Source organism: Euwallacea fornicatus, chromosome 22, assembly GCF_040115645.1.
Source record: "Euwallacea fornicatus isolate EFF26 chromosome 22, ASM4011564v1, whole genome shotgun sequence".
Taxonomy (NCBI): domain Eukaryota; kingdom Metazoa; phylum Arthropoda; class Insecta; order Coleoptera; family Curculionidae; genus Euwallacea; species Euwallacea fornicatus.
Genome location: NC_089562.1, coordinates 1,789,744 through 1,811,019, shown reverse-complemented (window position 1 = coordinate 1,811,019; position 21,276 = coordinate 1,789,744). Strand labels below are relative to the sequence as shown.

The following is a 21,276-nucleotide window of genomic DNA, read 5'->3' as shown; positions in this document are numbered from 1 at the left end:
CAAAAATAAAGGTTATCTGCCTTCTGCGAAACTTGCGAAGCCCAAAAAAAGAAAAATATAATATAGTACATTTATGCAAACATATCAACAGTAACAATCTACTCTTTGCTTAACAATATTATAATATAACTCCGGAAATCTCCTACGCATACACACGCAAATCTGTATAGTGTATATGCGAAAGGTTTTTCAATAATTATGTATTTACACAAGGGGTTTAGTTGTGTGTGTGTGTGTGTATGTGTGTGTGTATGTGTATGTGTATGTGTGTGTTGTGTATGTGTGTTAAACGACCGTACATGATAAACTTTTACACACAAAATATTTTAATAGTACGTACAAACTATAAAATTGTGATACAGGCTTCTACTTTTCCACGATAATTAATTATTGGTAACACGGCAATAATCATAACGATTCTAAGCACCATTTTAAGACGAATATCACTACGCTTTGCTTTGGAGGGCTCATCTCTAATTTATTTACACAATTCGTCACAAATGCGACAATTTCCAGTTTAAAAAAATAAACTTTAATAGATACAGCTTAAGAAGCATCTCGTGATGGCTGCAATTTTGGAAAAATAAATTCCTTTGTGATGTGATGTGTGTCGTATAACAAATCCATTTCTGCTTGGTTTTACAACAATATTATGTGTACCTTATCACAGTTCGGGCGTACAAAAATAAATATATAGTTCTCTGCATTTCTTTTCTTTGTTTTCTCAAAATATAATAATAAACGCCTTTTTACATCAATTATCTACAATGGTTATAATAGTTGTACCCGAAACACGCCTGTACAGTTCAGTTTTCAATTAAAAAGTAATCAATTCCCCTGATCGTGTTGCACCACAGAGTTATCCAAAAAAATATATAAGGAAAGGAGGAACACTACACAAACAAAAAAAAGTAAAATTTTGGATAGTTCTGTACATGATGCAAAGAAATAACAAAAATAAGTGGACTGGCCACGTTTAAACCAACATTTCCAATTTCGATGCGTTGCGCACTTTTGAATTTTAATCATTATAAATTTTAATTGGCAACATCACAATTATTAAATAGAAATCCCTTAGCAACGCATCGAGATCTGACATATTCCCAACAGCTAGATTGCAATTTTCTCTCACTAAATCAGTTAGATTATACACAGAACCTTCGTAATATTGTCCACGGTTGACGCAGTAAATCCTTTTGTGCCATAGGAATACACTTGAAAAAGCCTGCTCTACAATGCGCAAGTTGCAACGAACACTACCACTAAGCTACTAAAATAGCGCATTATCACAATTTTATATAATATAATATTAAACAGCTATGTACGGTTTAACAATAATCAACTTTTTTACACTGTTTGTGTGACTTTTCGATGTTTCAATTTCTGCTCTGTTCCTTTTTGGTTTTTGATTTTGATTGATTTTTTAGAAAACGAAACGTAACGATCTGTTTGCTTAAAATAGTAACCAGCAGCACATAAATGTTAACTTTCAATTGGTTCCTTAACGCGATAATTAAACAATGAGTCGACCCCAGTACCCGCCACTCGAGGCTTACGTTAAGAATTAAATAAAGTTATCATAGCATTAATGCTTAAAATTAAAGAACACTTACTTATGCTACAATAACAATTACGATAGAGCGCTCGTAATTTCCGTTACAAAAAAAAGGAGGAGGGGAGGGGGGAGGTTAGTTTAAGCCCTTCACCATAAAAACAATGAAGATTTTTCAGCGAGACTGACGATGGATTAACATTAGCATTCGTCCATTCACCCACCGCATTCATACAAAATCGTCAGTCACACGTCAGTCACACGACTTACGATAGGCTCTAACGTCTACTGATGCCCGCTTATCCCATAGGAGCACATTTTTTTGGAATGTGTAGCATTAAAAGGCTGGGATGGCACTCCCTTCACGCTTAAATAGCGAGAACGAAGCAGGTTCGCAATTGGTCAGATGCAAAAATGCATTAAAATATACAAAAACCAAAAGGACATGTGGTATTATCTCTCTGGTGTGACAGAGAAATACTTCCAATTGTCTCTGGATTTAAAACATTTGTGGAAAACTTATTTCGTCGAAGTCTCTTTGGGATGTTGTGCTTTAAATTGTGGACAAAGGGTGAGAAAATGTAAAAATTCCATTTGTGAGGCCCTTGGAAAGTTCTGAGACTTTTCTAGGAGCAAATTATCACAAGCAAATTAGGCATTCTAAGATGTGTAAATATGGAAAAGAAACCGTTATTGATGAAAATTTGTTTCAGCTCTTAGAATACCGCTAATCTTAAATGGCTCTGAAAGCTTAAGTAATTATTGCCAATTTATCGTAGTCGATTCACTGTGAATTATTAGATAGAAAGTTATGAGAATTGTAAAACAATAAACACCTCTTCGGAGTACTTAAAATCAGGGGGGCACAGCCCCATCCCAAAATAGTCATATTAATACAGAAATTTCCCCGCTCTGGGTTCGGTGTCTACATATTTAATGCTTTTGGACATGCAATTGATTTTTTATACTTTACCAACATCGTGTATCCCGAGATAAATACATATCTCTATCTAATAATATTAGAACATATTCACCCCAGATGACTTAGAGAAATGCATGGAAGGAAAGACGTCAGTCTTACAATGATAGCGTAATGCTAACCTGAAAAATGAACGATATCACCATTGTAAGCAGTTGGGGCATTGCAAAAATTGATGTCCTAAATCAAGTGATGCTGCTTTTAGTGCTGGTATTCAGGAGCGGAAATTTCAGTAAAAAATTACTGATTTATGGATTCGGGAGCCCGAGCTCATTTAACTGTATGTTCAAACTGAATTAAGGATGTCAGCAAACTACGAGTTTGAGAAATCGTTCTGGTTAACAATAAAAGAGTGCAAGTTCTATCTAAAGGGGATATCAGTGTGGAAACTATGATAAAAAATAAGCAGTTTCACATTTCCGTTGAAAATGATTTATGTGTACCCGAGCTGTCTACAAGTCTACTCTCTGTAGGTAAATTCAGTCTGAATGGACGAGTAAATATTGTATTGGCCGCTAAAGCTAAATTAGTAAATAGTATACTGAGGATGTCCCAGACTTTATGCAACAGCAATTATCTCAAAACCTCGTAAAAATAGAAGAATGGTGGTTTACATGCAAGTCTTAAGGAGACTGATATAGATGCAGGGCATAATCTTAAATTTTTCAAGAAGTGTTTTTTCAGAATGATTTGATTGTTTTTAACAGTTCAAGAGTTTAGCTAGGTGTCCAAAAGGTTTAAGATTCTAGATTCTAGGAACAGACAATGGCAGAGAATTTTGTAATAAAACCGTATCGGGTTTCTTATGAAAGTGTGGCATCACTCATCAAACAAGCAACGTGCTTACTTCGGAACAAAATGGCTTAGTAGAGAGCATGAATCGCTCTGCAGTTGAAAAGGTCAAATACTTATTTTTCGATGCAAGCTTGCACAAGAAAATGTGGGGGGAAACTCTAAACACTGGCGTTGTTCGTAGCAGCAAGGTTAGTCGCAGATTAACATACCATATAAGCTATGAAATGGTTGTAAGCCTGACATCATCCAATTCAAGCTTTTCGCAGTAAATGATACGAAAGTGATCAAAAAGTCAAATCGTCCGAAGTGAGACACAAAATCAAATAAATGCGTTCTTGATGGTTTTGGAGAAACCACAAAAAACAACGCCCGTATAGTAAGACCAACAAAGTTTTAACTAGTCGAGATATTTGAGAAGTTCACAGTCAGATTTAGCAGGGACATTCAACTCTCTTCCAAATGCACCATATTGTTTTTGTCAAAAACATGAAAAAGATGATGAACCAGTGGTGAAGATTTTTTTAATGAAGCAAAGCCTAAAAACTTTGATGCTTTTGTAATCTACTTGTAGACTACGATGACTTTCGATTACTTTGTCTACTAACTTGTTCTAACGTTACATGGTACAACGTATCTTAGCATTTGGTATAAAAAGTTGTATAGTATTGTCAATGATATCAATGATTTGCAAATCCTTAATTGGCAAATGATAAAACTAACATAAAACCTTTTACAGGTTTTTTTTTGGTCTCGAGTGAAATGTTCAGCCACCGAGGGTGCCACAATGCTTTACTTTCGACAGCCAATTCCATTGCCCAACAAAATCAAGCAGTTACATCCCAGAAGACTCATCGGCTTCAAATCTACCAATGATGAGCCCAAAATACTGATACAAAATTAATGGTAAAGGCACTTTCGGGCCTCCTGCTTTTCTCTCGTAATTTTCAAGATCTATTTTATTCCACAAATATTCAATTAAATCGCGCAACTTTTTCTCAATTTTACCAAACCTATATGTTTATACCGTTCTATAGGTTTCTTGTATCTTGAACACACTGTAAATCGTTCAAGTTTTTACTAATAGTAGTGTATATAGGGAATAACTTCAGGATGTGATTTCTCAGGTCGTTTTATATTGTTCACTATCCGCCATTTTCCTTGGAAAATTTGATTTCAATTTTGTTGCTATTCAGTGTAAAAAGTTTTTTCGCCCTTGCATTTTTCTCGCATTTGCGCCCATGTTCGAGTTCTGCGCAACAATATGATGCGGTGCATGATTTTTTTACCATTATTTACTACGATCCTATATACTTATCATTATTTGGTTATTATTAATTAATTATCAACAAAAAATTATTAGTTCAGTTAATGCCTTAAAAACTGTAGGAGCTATAAGCAAAATATAGAAAAAATGAAGCATTTAACGCCATATACCTTGGCGCGGAAACGCTTCCGGCCTTACGTTTTTATGAATTTGCTTGTAGCATGAAGTGAAAAATCCCACTCTGAAATATGTATTTTAAGTACCTCAAATTCGATGGATTTCGCAATTTGTTGTTCGATTTTTCTAGCACGAAAGCGGTGAAAATTCTAAAATTCATAGTTCTATTCAATTATTCTTGTACGCAAAAAATATTCAAATAGTTCCAGTTACTTTTATTAAGTTTCCGTATTCTATTTTTTTTTTAACTTAAACAGCAATCAAGATACTCCTGAAAACCATCGAATTTGAGACGTTTTGTATATAACTGGTGTTAGAACACCTTGTATAATTCTGCATTATATAATATACAAAAGTACATCATAAAACGATTTTGAATGTGTTTTCATTACTTGTGCAACCGAGATTTGCGAACCCGCCACGATATCGCACAAATAACATAGAAATAATTAATCGAAGTTCGGGCCGATTTTTAGAAAGCCAAAATCTCCCGATACACTAAAAATAGATAATAATAAAAAAAAGTTCGAGCCAGGGTACTGCGGCCACTAAGTAGTACAAACTAAGTAAAAAGTTAAAAGTTATAAAGATCCGCGAACGGCCCGTCGCCAGTGTTGCCACCCCAAGAACTTGTTTGTACTTAATGAAGGCATTATTTCCTAATTTGTCCTGTTGTACATGTACATATTAATACGGGGAGCACAAAGATTAAGAACCAAGTCATGATATATTTTTTTGGTTTGTACACCCAGTATAAACAGGACGGCTGGCCGCTAAAGTCTCATCACTGTTATTTAGCAATAAGCCTCTTTCTCTTTCCTGTGTCTCAACTAGTAAGGCGACCTCACCGTCCAGGCCGTCCTCCTCACTACTGCTACTGTCACTTCGCTGTCAATTAACAAACAACAGTACTACGGGACTTCATCGTCATCGACAGCAGCATTAATTTACATGGTCTATGTACACTGTGTCCTGTCATCCTGGTAAGAGCCGGTATTGCACACGGATATGGTAACGTAGAGGTGAGTTTGGGTCCTGGACGGGGGCTCCGTTATTTCCTTTTCGCGTGGAGCATCTCCATCAAGAGGGTTTGGGTGGGGGCGGAGCCGTTGCAGTGTTTGAGATACAGATGCTCCTCGCCTCGTGCAGCCAGGCTGTGAATTTCCTGGAGGATGGCTTGCATTTTATGGAATTTATCCTGCAAAAACCAGATTTTTAGTATTTTGCTGAGTTAACTATTTAATGGATTTGCGATTTTTGTGCGAAATTTTATATACTCTCAGGAATGAGGAATAAAATAAATGGAAAAATAAATACCCATAACTTAACAATTCCAGATATATTTTTTGTCAATTAGTCATTTTATTAAAATCGCATTGAAGATAGGAAGTAGGCTTGTTGCACAGAAGCAGAAGCTTCCAGGGAGATGAAAATTAAGCAATAAATTCAAATTTTGAGAAATGAACAGTTAATGAGGTATCCGAAGGAAAAAATTTAAAGAAAAATAGAAATTTCTGACAAATTGCACCTCGTTGACGATGCATATTTTAAAAACTTTTTTGGAACATTCGTTTCGTCTTAATTCCCTGCATCAAATTACAAGAGCTATTTTCTTTCTTGATTTGATTGCTGTAAGTATAAATGATACTCTATGCGATCAGCGTGGAAATGTAACCGCCAGTGAGGTGAATTAAATCCACACGAATCACATAAAATCACTTGTGTACATTCCGAATTAAATACTTTACATGTTATGGCGTATTCAGGCACCCGCACCAGTGCGCAAATGGCCGACTTTCTTGACTGGCCTTACTTTATTGGGCGGCAGTAAGTTTGACTCTCTTAATAATAACGAGCAGAGTCATCGTGGGAGCTCTAAAATAATAAAGGCACCGCCGCTGTGGGAGCCAGGAGATTTGGCCTGACACTAACAAGAACGCAGATTAGAGAGCTTGTCTACAAAACCTTGATCGGTAGCATGGCTATCCATCTTAATATCCTTCCTAATATAATGTAAATAGTCACTTCTGTTGTGTTAGCGGAATTCACATTGGTGTTTTTTCTGATTAAATAGTTCTATGTTTAGTTAACATTAATCTCTATTCCGTGCGGTCCTTTTTCTAGACAAAACCCGTGTCTTGTCACGGAGCTGCGGGACTGTGGACGAAGACCATGGTCCTGCCGCCTTGTTAGTGATTGGCAAAAAAATTTAATTCTGAATTATATCAGGCAAATGCTTCACTCTCCCTCTGACTAGTTCTTATAGAATCGGAACCCAGAATGCCGTTACACTGGTGTATAGTAAGCACATGACGCTCTACCATCAACGTTTGTCGTTTTATCATGACCTGTGTTAGACAAGTACAGTGTTCGGTGGCTTAATGCTGCACTTTGATTCTATAGTGACATGTGAGAATAATAATATAGTTATTTTATATACTAATTGAGAACATGGGAATCGGACGCGTTATTGCGGGTAAAATCAAGGAATTTTAGAAAAATACGAACAATATTGTCGCTGAAAATCTTCTACATGATACTGATCTTTCTATAAAAAACGAGAGTTCCATTGAGATTTTTCCAGGCTGTGATACATCAATTAAAAAGTATAGCGTGCATTAATGGTTCTAACGATTCTAGCACCATTAACCTGTTTCAATATATTTTAGTCTTTTGAAATCAATAATGCAGACGTGCTGAAGGCTAATCTAGGACAATTGTTCAATATGGTCTTATTACACAATTGTTTTATTTCAATTGATCAATCAATTATATAAAATGTGATTTACCTGTATCTGAGGATAGCAAGTCAGGCAGTATTCGAGTAGGGCTTGTTGAACTTGTTCATATCCTTCTTGCACGTGTTTTCGATTGGTAATGCCTCGAACCTCAGCTGAAAGGGTAGAAACAAAATTGTTAAAAATAGACAATAATCGATTTTCTCGCAAAATTAATACCAACAACCTGCTAACTACGTCTAGTTCTCGTTTAGTACGAGATGAGAACGATAGTTTGTACATAGTAATATATAAATAAGAAAATAAGTAATAATAAGTAAAATTGGAGAAAATATGAAAAAGTTAAAAAAATAACCATTAATGTAGAAATTAAGCAAAAAAAGGTAAAATCTTGAAATTTTCTTTTCTTCAAAGCTCGATCTCTGTCGTTTACATGTATGTTATTTCAAGCAATTTTAGAACGTTAACTCTAGAGGTATAGTTTAAATCTGTCTGTGCACTCTATGGCAAGTATGGAGTATAAAATAGGGAGACGGCCTGAACACCAGACGAGTAGAACTAAACGCAGGTATCATTAGCACATATTATACACTTGATATTCATATACGCATATTTCTGTAGGCATTCTCCTGCAGGTACATAAGATCACAGATTTCCATTACTGTGTCTTGCTTCGTTATGTAAAAACGAACTTCGATTGTCAGATCGTACATTCGCAAATAATTTTTTAAGTCTTACGGGCCGTTCTCTCGGATTTCTATTGAAAAAGTATACGTGATGTTATTTAAGTGTGTGGCCAAACTTCAAGGGGTGATTCTTTAAGTCATACCAAGAAGAAAAATTTATATAACTATAGATTCGATAATGCTTCGTTTTCAAGTTATTCGGTGTCAAATTTCTATTTTAAAATCTTCTTTTCCTAAAAATCGTAATAATTCTTTAGCAGATTTTGTTGAAATTTGGCAATGTTATTTATGGTTATAATTGTTATTTATGCTTCATTGACTTTAAAAAATATATATATTTTTTTTGCATTAAGTAACGAAAAGTACAACTTGATGCGGATAAAATCCAATAAAGGATTAAGATTTTTGTGAAAAAAAAAATAATAATAAAAAATAAAATAAAAAAAAATAGAAGTTTGATTTCCTGCATCTTGAAAACTAAACAATACCCGACTTATGTTTACATGTATGTTCTTTTCGTGTTAAGATCAGTCAAAGAATCAACCTTTGAAGTTTAGCTACGTACTTAAAAATACCCTTTATGTGTACCCACGGCAATTTCCCTCTTCAAGCCATTTTTCCCCTACATTTTTTAGTGACTTCTTTAACAATTTTCGCCTGTGCAAATAACTGCTCGCATTTTGATATTTTTTCAAAACATGGATAAGAAGCACATCAGCTTTCCAACTAAATGGATGTTTTCAGTGCATTTTAAAACACTCGATTTTTTGCATATATAAACAACGCAATAATTTTAAAAAGAGTTATTAATTTTTTATTCATACGCTTAGGGCGTACGTTCTACTAGTAAATCTACGCGAGATCTTGAGCCGCAAGAATGCATCGTAAAAGCGTTAGAGCTGAACGCAAGTCTATACGACAGCACCTGTTTAGTTCAGTTCTGCGTATGATACTAATTTCAAGCTGCACACACTATTTTTTTTAAAGATACCAACCTGGATTAAGCAGCAACATAAACTTGATACAAATATAGTCGCTAACGTCGAACTTCAACTCTTGAAGCTTAGCCGTGATGCTGTTGAAGTGGTCCACGAGGGTGGGCACCCCCAACAGTCCCAAGCTGAGTAGATCGAACTTTTGGCCATTGTGCAACGTCGTTTCATCAGGCAGATTATTGTGCATGCGTTGGTGCATGTGGTCGAGCACCAACATGTCCGACCAGGAGTGTTGCAGCAATTTCATTTGGTCATCCACCTTGAAAAAAAAAAACTTGTTACTCAGCAAACGGGTCAGTTTCAAAACAGCTCACACGGGCTGGACGGTGGCGATCTCTTTAGTGTGTTAGAATTTTCCAAATGCGCATACGCGGTGACCCTTCGTTGCCAAATGGCCGACTAAAGCTATTTGCTTCAGACTGACTTTTGAAATTGACATATCCGGTGTTATTTTTGACATTTGAATTCAGACGTATATACGAATTTGAAACATTTCTCAATACATGCAAAGAACCATAAAATCAATTATTGGTAAGATACGTTTTTCGTAGAAATTAAACCAGAAAATTTAGTAGAATTTTTGGCTTTAGCGAAAGATATCAGTCCTGAGACTGTCGAACGTCCCATAATTTAAACATGACAACATTTTCACCTCAAAAACACAATAACTCCATATTACCACCTAAACGTATTTGAATTTATCTGCTAAACTTCAAATTTAATCATAACAAATCACGTGTTTCAAGTATAACATCTGACATAATGAAAGACAACTTTGACGTAAAGACGAAAGACAGCATCGATGTTTGATTTAACGCGGTAAAACATGTTCAACGTGTGACTAGGGACAATTTTGATAAAGAAAAATCTTTTTTTTTCATCTGGCAACGTCGCCTTGCAGTGTGTGCTCCTTGTAGTTATCGACGCTGCTCACTAACCTATTAGATAATGCGACGAATAAGAGACATCGTCGGTCTGCAACGTTTCTAAATAGAAATTACGCTCAGGCAACGTTGAATAGATACAAACAACACACCCGCGATCACGTCCCCCCCTCCTCTTCCTCCTCCCCCCACCAGTCCCAACCATCAGCAACTATTAACTACTAGTCAAGTAGGCCATTGCTAGTGGGTCAAGAACGCTTCGCAACTATTATGAAATGGTGGCAAGATTCGAGTAGGCACATGAAAATCGAAAGTAGCCGTGTGACGTGTAGGCTTGATTTTTCAATTTTGCTTCTGCACGCCGGGTTTTTGATCAGGTGCTTTTGAATATAATTTAATTCGAAAATAATAATTAAAATGTAAATTTGGTTCCGCATGGTCGTTCGGCGTAACGGGTTGCGTGGCATAATACCTGTTTGATAAACTTTGAACCGCATTAATTTACATGAACCATCTTGTGTATTAATAAACTTAACGCACTAGATCATCATTAAGCCCATTATTGCACTTTTTTTAAATTCATGAGCTAAATTAAAGCAAAGGTCTAGAACTAGGAAGAACCTTCGCTTTGAAAACAATTCCTGCTGATGGAAAAAATATAACGGACCATAATGGAACCGCTAATAACCGCAATCAATAATTGAACGCGCAAATTGCAACTTAAAAAATAAATCGGAAATTATTGTTTATTTCTATTAATTACCAACAATAACGCAACCTAAACACAGCTGGTAATGTCTAAATAACGCCGAAAAGAGATTGTAAAACCATTGGCAACACCGCTGACACGAATATCACGGCGAAGGAAGAGCGAAACGCAGCGAGCGGGAGGGAGAAAACAATATGAAAATTACGCAAGAGAGCGACGTTGTCGAAAGTGAAAATGATGGCGGCGATTTGGGCCAAGTTCAGCAAAAATCGAGGCGATACACTTTTTAAGTCGGTTTCTGTTGGTGCCAATTGAGGTTATGACTCAGACTGATTTTGCAATTTAAATCCCCGACTGCGCAATGGACGCCTCGTGGGCTTAATCGTAAGATTTTTAACAATTGCATGATGTTCTTGGGCTTTAACTTAAAGTGAAACGGCGATAGGTAGTATCCGACAAATCCACTAGGGATCTTTCTGCGGCGAAAATAAAGCGAAACACGACGAAATGTTTGTTGCATTAGGTTAGTGCACCACATTAGCACATGCGCAGAGAAAAACGAATAGGTACATACACATTTTTTTTTCACAACTTTAATTCTTTTAGATTTCCGTATATTTAGAGAGTGTAATTTATATTGGAACTTAAACACCCCAGGATTTTATTACATTTTTGAAATTGCTTAAGAAGATCGTCTCCTCTTAATTCGACTTTGAAATTCGTTTTATTGATACTTTACGCCATTTTAAACTTAGAATCAAATATGCTACAAAAATTGAAATGACGTTCCATGTTTTTGCAGTGATCAGGCATTACTCTCTTCAGTTTAAATTGAAATACGGGCAATATGTAATATAACGTGTAATTTGTTTCAAAATGGTGACACAGGGCATTAAAATGGTGCTTGGCGCTTCCAAGGTTCTTCTACGAAATTGCGTCTTGAGCCGCCACATTGGAAGTTTGGGAAAATTTTGTTACTTCCAATTTGACAAGAAGTAGCCCTAACTTTTCATTTTTAAATCTAACACCCTGTATTTTTTAGGCTTCTGGGTGGTAATCATTTGATTTACCATAGAATAATTTAAAATTTTTTTAAAGGAAAAGAGTCTTTTTTAATTTAATTTAAAAATAATAAAATACAAAGCAGATATTTTGTTAAATTATTTTTATTTTGAGTTCTAATTATGTAATACAAACAATACTAAACCTGAATGTATATTGTTTTGTTTTTTAATAGTTATTTTCAACCGTATACTGGAAATTTATTTTTTTTAATCTTTTACCGCAAATATGGTGGGTCTCAACGACTCAACGAAAATTCGAACATTTATACATGTTTTTGCGCCAAAAATTTTAAAGCCTGATCAGGAATAAACACAATCAAGTCCAAAATAACAAATGTATTTAAATTTAATTAAAAAACTCAATTTCATTAAAATTTTCCAAAATGATTCTCTAGGTAAAATCGCCTGTTGAATTTAAAAATATCAAAAACTTTAGAATATCCATTTAAAAATAAATACGCGGGGAAATGGTTGTCAGTAATGTGCGGATTAGAACAGAATCAGTAAAAAATATTATAGTGTGTCAAAAAATGTGTATGCCAAACTTCAAGGTACTAAACCGCATTAAAAGTAGAAAAAAAACTTGAATTATGACTACAAACTAACTGAATAAAAATTTTGAACCTACGTTTCTCTGCGTCCACTATACAAGCTTTTTGTATATCACTGGCAAAAATATCTAATCAATGAAGACATTACTGGAGCACCTGTAATTGCTTTTCAATTTTATTGAATTATCAGTTATTCATTTTGTCACAGTCAATTTCATAAACTATGACAAGGCCAATTTTATCGCCATTTTTTTTGAGAATTACCGATTTCATAATATTTTAAAAAAATCTTTTTTACCGAAAATAAATGGGAATTCATTCCCGACCCTCTGTATTAACTGTTTCGCCGATATTTGGTTTCGTAAGCTCTTCAGAGCTGGAAATTACCAAGTATTTATAGAGACTTAACAATTAATGAGAAAAATTAAAAATTAATAAAATTTTAATAACCTGTAAAAATTGGAATGCTACAAAATTTTTGCAGGACGTTTCACACCCTGTTTCAATTCCATCACAACTTTTTTTTGTTATTGTGATATTACCGTTTTATTCGGGATATTTTTATATTAATATTGCGTGTAAATCTGGAGGAACCCTTTCAAATACTTGTGTTAAGACTGTGAATTTCTCTTGCAGATAATAAGGTCAATAGTATTGTTTTTCAGCATTTATTTGTATATATAAGTTTTTACATCTGCAGGTATGGTTGCAAATAATGGATATTGTTCCTTTAAAATTTTTATGCTCGTATAGATGAAAACCATTTGTTTACATCTTAGTTCACACGGTGAAAACAATGAGTTTCCGATCATGGAGCGTTACTTTATTTTTACTGGCCGTCACCCTTAGCAACGGACAGTAAAGTAAAAACAAAGCCCGACAATTTTTGACTCGCCTTTAATCAAGTTACTAGGTAGAATATTATTTTATTTGCATATATGTAGGATATTTGAAAAACTAATTTTGTGCGTAAAAACTGTACATACCTCAGATCGAACGTAGGATTACGTCCCTGATCGAATAAAGGCTCTCTGCTTTTTTTTCAGCTTACTGCACGTAAATAACTATTTCGGTATCTCCATATTTTATCAATACTACCACACCTACATTTGTCAGTTATTTAAGGTCTTAAAAATGAAAATTTTCCACCTTGCATTTCCTAGTTTTCTGCCTGGAAATCGACATTGTTATGTAGTATGTCATGTTTTATAGAGTCTCCATGGAATTATTGAATATCCATAATAATCTCCTACAATTAGGAACTTTTTCCTAGTCAAATTCCTATATCTATTTAAGTTTAATATTTTTCCAGGTATTGAAGGCATTAAAAATGGAAATTTTCTATAGCTTAATGCAGTGGTTCACTTTTTTACCTGGAAGTAAAGCTTTTCGCATGGAACCTCGTATATTTTGTTAAACGTGAATAATTTACTGGTATCAACGAACGCTTCTTCCTGCAAGTTCCAATATTTAACTTTGACAAACGTTTCAGTTCTATTTTACGTAGTACCTCATGAATATTTGAAATGTTTTAAAATTGAAGAATTTAGAATTAAACCATCATAATTCGTTTTGGTAAATTTTGGCACGTGGTGAGTGGACAAGTTGCCCCTTTCACCAGGACAAAACGACCAAATAAAAATGGAGGCTAAGTCTACTCTGGCCAAAATCGGTCCAACTCTATAGAGGTGTACGAGAATTTTAACTAAAGAAAACTTTGCAACAGAATATTATGGCAATCTCGTTAATTACGAAATTATTATAACCAAGATTAAACGATATGAATTCATTGAAACATAGAGGAAACTCATCATTTTGTCGAAGTAATGTATAATCATGCCCAAACCGCATAGTTGACATTTAGGAGCGCAAACGAATCCACCTTAATTCGGTAAACTCGGTAAAGTTTGCGCAATGGCGACTCGAGATTACTCAGTTCAACTTGGCTTAATATTTGGGTCGCATTGGATAATATTGCACACATCGCTACGTGCGCGCTGGTAATTGTTTTGTCCCCTATTTCGTTCAGCTACACAGTTTTCACGGCTCATTGGTGAACGAGAAGAAATACCAACCTTGAGATCCTTGAAAAATATCGAATTCCTCGCCCAATCGACCTGCGAGAACAAGTTCTGATCCAAAACTTTACACATGAGTTCGAACAAGTCCACCTCGCACTGGTTATATGTCTGACTCTGCAATAACGTGTAGAGGGAGTTCTGCCATTCCCGATCGTCAATGGCCTGCACGAAATCGCGGATCAAGGGCGACACTTTGCCCTGAGCCACCCCTGGTAACACTGTGTCGAACTGGAAGGACTTCGGACTGAGGGAGTGCGGGGATGTCGTGGTCGAGTTGGCGGCGCCCCATAGTTTCTGATCGATGTTGGGGTTCTGGGCGGTGGGACCACCCTGGACGCCCACGATCTGCAGGGCGGGTTGCTGGTTCCCGGCTAGCTGCATCTGGGAGTTCACCTGACCTAGTGCTACTGCGATGGGCGAGGGAGACGAGTCGGGGGACGACGTAAGGGAAGATACCTGAAAGTTTAATATTGATGTTATGTTAGAGATTCATCACAATTTTAAGAACTGGGCTTAAATACGCCCATGACCTGATTCTTCATATTATATTTTAAAATTTCTTATTTAAGTAAAGAAAAGCAGACTCGACAGCATACATGTCCTCTCAAATGATCAACTGGACTTGATACTAAACGATGGCGAGAGGTCGGAAAAATGCCATTTAAAAGAGGAAGAAACAGTCTGAGAAAATATGCAACTCGCAAGGAAAAATGGTCAAACCGCTGTAATCTGACATTAGACAGAGGCGTAGATACTGGGGTTAGACTTTCACTTTTTCTGTAGACGATTTTCAGTTATATGATTCTGCAGATAAATTCCTATACATATTCATCAACTTGTTTCTTGAATGTGACGTGAATCGTGAATGTAACAAAAATTTGCATCTTACGGAGTTTGAAATAACCAAAATTAGTTTGTTTCTATGCGAAATTCCTAGCTTGGATGGTCAACCTTTCTAAATCTGGTTCTGCTCTGTCCTTGGCTTAACGACTTTCTCCCTGGACCACAGGGCGTGTAATCAACTGTGTGATGGCCAGTACTCACTTGAGGTATTTGAATTTCCTGTTTAATATGGATATTCGCGAAAGGTGAAGTTCCTGGCTGGTTGGCATACATCGCATCCGAAGGCAGCTGCGACCCCCTCAAAGTCTGGACCGCCAGCTGTCTCTGTCTCATTATTTGCAACTTGCGCGCTCTATCTCTTTTGTACATTGGTCCGAATTTATTTCTACCACCTCTCATCCGGTCCGCTCGGACAGCTGAAAACGAAACCAAAAATTAGTATGAATAATCAAAATCTTGGGGTTAAAAATTAGTGTTAAGGAAACATGTCAAGGCCGCGACATGCTAAAACCGTGCCGAATCCATTCAGCCTTTGAGCGAACAAAGAACAGATTCCCACAATACAATATATAATTACAAGAACACGTTCAGCACATGTGCTACCCGTTGTATAACATTTCCCCAAGAGATGTATTCGAATCGAACGCCATAAGCGATTCAGGAATACATATTATATTACCTTGATAGTATTGCCGGCCTTGTATTACTTCCATACAATGAAAAGAAAATCGGCTGCATTGCCGAACATTAATATCTCAAAAATAACCGCAAGCGTTGTAATGGCTCTGGCCTTGGGTGTACTAGACTCTCTTTACTATAATTAGCACAATCAACTTTAAGCCGTGGGTATTGTTTACTATACTTTTATGGAGCCATGGAGAACATGGAAAATACGTGATCGAACATAAACATTGAGGAAAGCCCGTGGACATGCGCCACGAAATGAAAGCGCAAATATTACGTTAGAATTCGTTTCGAAACTATTTGATTTCACTTCTTTTCTGGGTTTGCGCTCGGGTCGGTTTCACTTCGCATACAAATCTGGAGTAAACTACCGAAATTCGGTTAGATAACGTGCCATCAGCTGACGCAACAACGTAACACGACCGGGACACCGTTAATCTTTCGGAAAAAAACCCGACGCAGGACAGCAAAAACCAGCTAAATCCTGCAGACAAGAGTGAAGTTCAGAGTGATTCAGGAGCAAAGCAAATCGACTTTCTCTGGCCTTGAAACGAGCCGGTTGCGTAACACAAAAGACTTGTCGTGAAGTCTATTAATAGCGAAATACGCTCGACCAGGGGCCCCGGAATGGCGAATTCGCGAAACCCGCCGTCAGGCCGCGCCGATGGGTACCCGAATCGGTGGTTCTTCTATGGTGCTTTATTCACGCGTAGCTGTTTCGTTCGACTGGTCTAGGTAGTGTCTGAATTATTAACGTCCGAATCTCCAAGTTGGAACACCTCACTGTCACCCACATCAGAAACTTCTCTAAAAATCTAACCGGCAGTCTCGATTTGGAATCTCCACGAATTCCTTCAAACTTCTGCAGATTCTAAGTGAAATCCCGAAGAACCAAAATGTAACATCGAGACCAACCCAAGCCGAATTCACTTTCTCGAATTTTCGCAATTTATGTCGGCCGTCAGTGGAAGTTCGATCTCTACAGGTTTCTGAAATTCTGAAGCTTGCGAGTCGCGGTCCCCATGAGGAATTTGAGATTTCTATTACTGAAATTGATGCATTGAACAAAGTTGAACGCAGCCGATCGACTCTCAATAGAAAATTTGTTAAATTCGAAGAAGTTGAATCTCTTAATGAGTAATATAGGTCAATCGCTGGGCTATTTTTATTGAGGTCCACAAAATGAGGAGTGTCATCTCGACAAAACAAACTTAGGGGAAATACATGCGGTACGTTTGTTTATATTTGGCAATAACGGCTGACACACAAATAAATATTGTTAGAGCGGCGGAATTGCATACTATTCTTGGTAAAAACTAATTAACAATGATATTCAGCCCTTGTTAAGGGCTCGAACGAAAACCTTTGTTAAGCCTTGCTAACGTTCCGGTGACACATCTCTAACTTTTGCCTGCAGAACGTAGGAAAAATTGTTTTTTATTAAGTGCATTTCATGCACTTTCTTTGATTTTGCGCTTCTTTGGTAACGGTGCAAGCACCATTCCATTTAGTTCTGTAACCATCATCAAAGGCCCGTGTACTGGCAAATATTCGACGTATGATGTTATCTATTTTTAACATAGTTTGAACGATCTTTTATTCTGTTTTCAAAGGTCTAGAGGTTTGGTTAATAAAAAACATAAATGTAAGTCTCGAACGCAGCGTTTTTCTGTTCTGGAAATGGTTCTAACATTATATGTCTATTTCCTAATCGTTTCAGTTTGTCCAATATACCTGCTATGCATGACATAAAAAGGTTTATAATGGGTCCATTTTGATTTTGCCTTATTATAGGCTGTTCCAAATTGTGCAAACATTTATCTATAAAATTACTAGGATAATTGTTTTCGCATAAAACCCCTTTTTTATGCATGTCTTTTCGCCATTCAAATTTTGTTCATTGTGTATTAATTTCGCATGATCATTTCACAATCCCCCTTTTTAGCATGATTGGATGGTTGGAGTTTCAATTCAAGGTCACGGTCTGTCCAAGTTTATTTCTTTTAAACGCTTGTTTTGAGCCTTTGTAACTCTTTTTTCAAAACTCAAAAGAACCCAGTGAAAAATGACAATTGATGAAGAACAAAATGAGAACTTGCCCCCATTGGATATTTTCGTCAGAAAGTATTTACGAAGGTTTGAAACGAGTTTTTATCAGAACCCACTTCACACAGACCGTTACTTCAATTATAACTACAACCATCCAATCATGGCAAAAGAGGGGATTGTAAAATCGCCATAAGATCTATGTGTTGTGAAAACAATTATCCTTGTAATTTTATAGAATTGTGAAAATGTTCTTTTTCACAATTTCTAACAGCAATTATGAGGCGAAATCAAAACCCTTTCATAGTATGTATCGAGCTGTTAGGAAATAATTCAATGTGAGAATCTATTTGGAACAGCAAACGCACCACGTTCAAAACTCTCCAAGACAAAATCGCACAACAAAAATCGGCATACAAATGTCATACATAAAATTCCTTGCGAATGTAAGAGTTTTTATGTTGGCGACGTAAAGACATCATGCCTAAAGGAAAAATAGAGAATTTCGTAAGCCCAACACATTCCACCATATCTGTGTTAATAGTCACTGAATTAGATGGAACAATGGTTGCCAAGGAAACACTCAAGTGCACATATTTCACTTAAGTTATAAAACTTTCTTATAAAGTGGATGTGTGGCCTCATGTTCAGTAAGCAAGGATAACACATGGTTATCTATGCTTAAGTAAGAGGTCAATCTCGGATGCATAAAAAGAAACTAAACGCTAACAAATACCATTTTGAATAACTACCAGCAAAGAAAATGAAATTTTCAAAAAGGCAGGTTGCATTAGGTGCTACGTTCAAATACCTATCTATTACTCCCAATAAACCTTTTGGAATTAATTATAGAAAACAGAATATCTCCGTGATTGAGAAAAGACACTTCAGAGCATTCACGCATCTCACACACTCACCATTGATATATTTTAGCTTACAAATTATTTCTTTAATACTCTTTAATCTCTGAAAATGGTAGCGAATTTGCCGCCGTAGCGTTGATAAGGGGTTCTGGTCGAAGCCTTTAGCAAAAGGTAATTATTATCCATATTCTGTTTTAAGTTAGAACAGCGTGCAATTTCACCGCTCCAGCAACCTCTACTTGTGTACGAGGCGTTATTTCCCAAATATAATAAAAACAAACTTATAGGAGAAATTCCTGCTGTAAAGTCAACTCGCTGTGTGCCATTATGGGCAACACATCCAATCCCGCAGGAGTCTGAAAATAGCCCGCAGGAAAACATGCATTTTATCCCAAGGCTGCGATTTCACACGGCCTTGTCGTCGCGGCGAGGAAGTCTCCAGAGAATTGACATAAGGCTCTTCTCTCTCTAATACATTATTTACACGCTTCAATCTCAAATTAGTTCATCTGCTGTTATTCAGGGGAGAATAACTAGGTTACATATTTCTACACATGGTATAAAAAATTTGGCCACCACATATTACTTTATATGCCGCCATTCAGAGGTGAAATTGTAACCTTACCGCTTGCGGTATACAGGGTGGGCAATTTTTTTTGTAACAGGACTTTAACGATAGAAAAACTTCTTTTAAGGCGAAAATTTCACACTGACATGGGCCCATAAATGCTTCGTTTTAAAGGTACTGGGTGTTGAAAACTTAAAAGCGTTTTCGATTATTTTTCATAATACTCCAATCTCTGAAGACAATTAAACCGAATTTGCTGTACAGCGTCACGTTGTTTGCTAAATATTATTATTGTTATAACATATTATGCATTTCAATGCATAATGTGTTAGAGGAAAATTCTCTGAATTGGAGATCAATGGGTTGGACCAAATTTTTTAAAAAGATGTGTCGGACAAAAGGAGCCCCTGTCGCTTGGCCTCCACGTTCCCCCGTCTTGACCCTATTGAACTTTTTTGTTCGGAGGTTTTTAAAAGAACAAATGTATGCTACTTCTATGAAACCAAGGGAAGATTAGCCCCGTTAGGGATGAGTGCACTAAATTGAAAAATAATTGGTGCTCTCCGATCTATTAGACGTCGGTGTGAATTATGCGTGCAATAAAATGGTTCATATTTTGACCACCTACTTAAAATTAAGTGAATTTTTGTAGCTGTTTTTCACTTTTAATTATCGAATACGTACAATACGTATGTACGTACAATAATAAACTTTACCGGTTATATGAGCAATGTTTTTAATTAAAATTACGTTCTATCTAATGAAAAAATTCAAATTTATTACGCATCGGGGCCAGAAACGAAAAAATGTTAAAACGCATTTTTGGTAGGAAATTAATTAAGTTTTATTTTAGACAGGGCCGTATCAATAATTTATTGAACTTTAGGGTGATAAAACTCCACAACTCCGACACTGGTTGCTCGTGGACCGTGATATTATTGCTGGATACTGATTACTGAATAAAAATTTGGTTTAAATATCTCCAGAGGTTGGAATATAGTAAAAAAATGTTCTTAAGTTTTCAACGCCCAGCATCTTTGAAACGAAGCGTTTATTGGGCTATGTTGATACGAAATTTTCTTCTTAAGAAACATTTTTTTCTATCGACTGTTATAGTCCTGCTACAAAAAAGCGGACCACCCTGTATTTGTGCGCTGTTTTCCGGGAAATATCTTAAAACGACCGAAGTCCTCACAGACTACGAACGTTGGTAAAATCCGCCCCTCATAGATGTCGCGATATAATTTTTCCTATGTTGGCATCTAGTGGTTAAATAATAAATGCGATATTTAGTATCCTTTTAGTGGGTTGACGATGCATATTTGCACCGGAACACGCCCATTATAAAACGAACAATCAACCTGTTGCAATAGCAGCCTTTCGGCAAATAATTATTGTTTATGGCGTTCGCCAATTGACATAGTTACATTTAAATATTCGAAATAACACTCTCGCTCTTTGTCTGGTCGGCTCGCGTTTCAATAATAAAAGGCAGGATTCCGAGCAAACATTGACGACCTAGATGTCCGCTGCACCGTGATAGAAGTGCACCCAGATCTGACCAGAAAAAACCGATATTATGGGTATGCGGTTGATTTTTGATCCACAACCACTTTCGTAGGTATTTATTTGTTCCTATGAAATTCGCTTCCAAAGAATGTGAACTTAAGACAAAGACATTATTACATCACAGAGAGAGAGAGATCATTTACTAAATTGCAGATTTACGCGGGCATGTAACGGCAAACAAACAATTTTTATTGCGATCTTATCAAATCGGTTAATCAGAATTGCTCA

At 36.4% G+C, this 21,276-nt stretch overlaps 1 protein-coding gene across 6 annotated transcripts in view; it reads right to left on the bottom strand.

Moving 5' to 3' along the window:
* Positions 1-234: 234 nt before the first annotated feature.
* Positions 235-21,276, bottom strand: part of ftz-f1 (ftz transcription factor 1) — a 78,642-nt gene continuing 57,600 nt past the window's right edge. For all 6 annotated transcript variants that reach the window (XM_066295213.1, XM_066295214.1, XM_066295216.1 and 3 more), the window contains 5 exons: positions 15,520-15,734; positions 14,470-14,931; positions 9,187-9,445; positions 7,557-7,660; positions 235-5,965 (listed from right to left, as the gene is read on the bottom strand). In XM_066295213.1, coding sequence (XP_066151310.1) covers positions 5,819-5,965; positions 7,557-7,660; positions 9,187-9,445; positions 14,470-14,931; positions 15,520-15,734 — 1,187 coding nt within the window. In that variant the 3' untranslated portion in view covers positions 235-5,818. The remainder of the gene's footprint in view (positions 5,966-7,556; positions 7,661-9,186; positions 9,446-14,469; positions 14,932-15,519; positions 15,735-21,276) is intronic.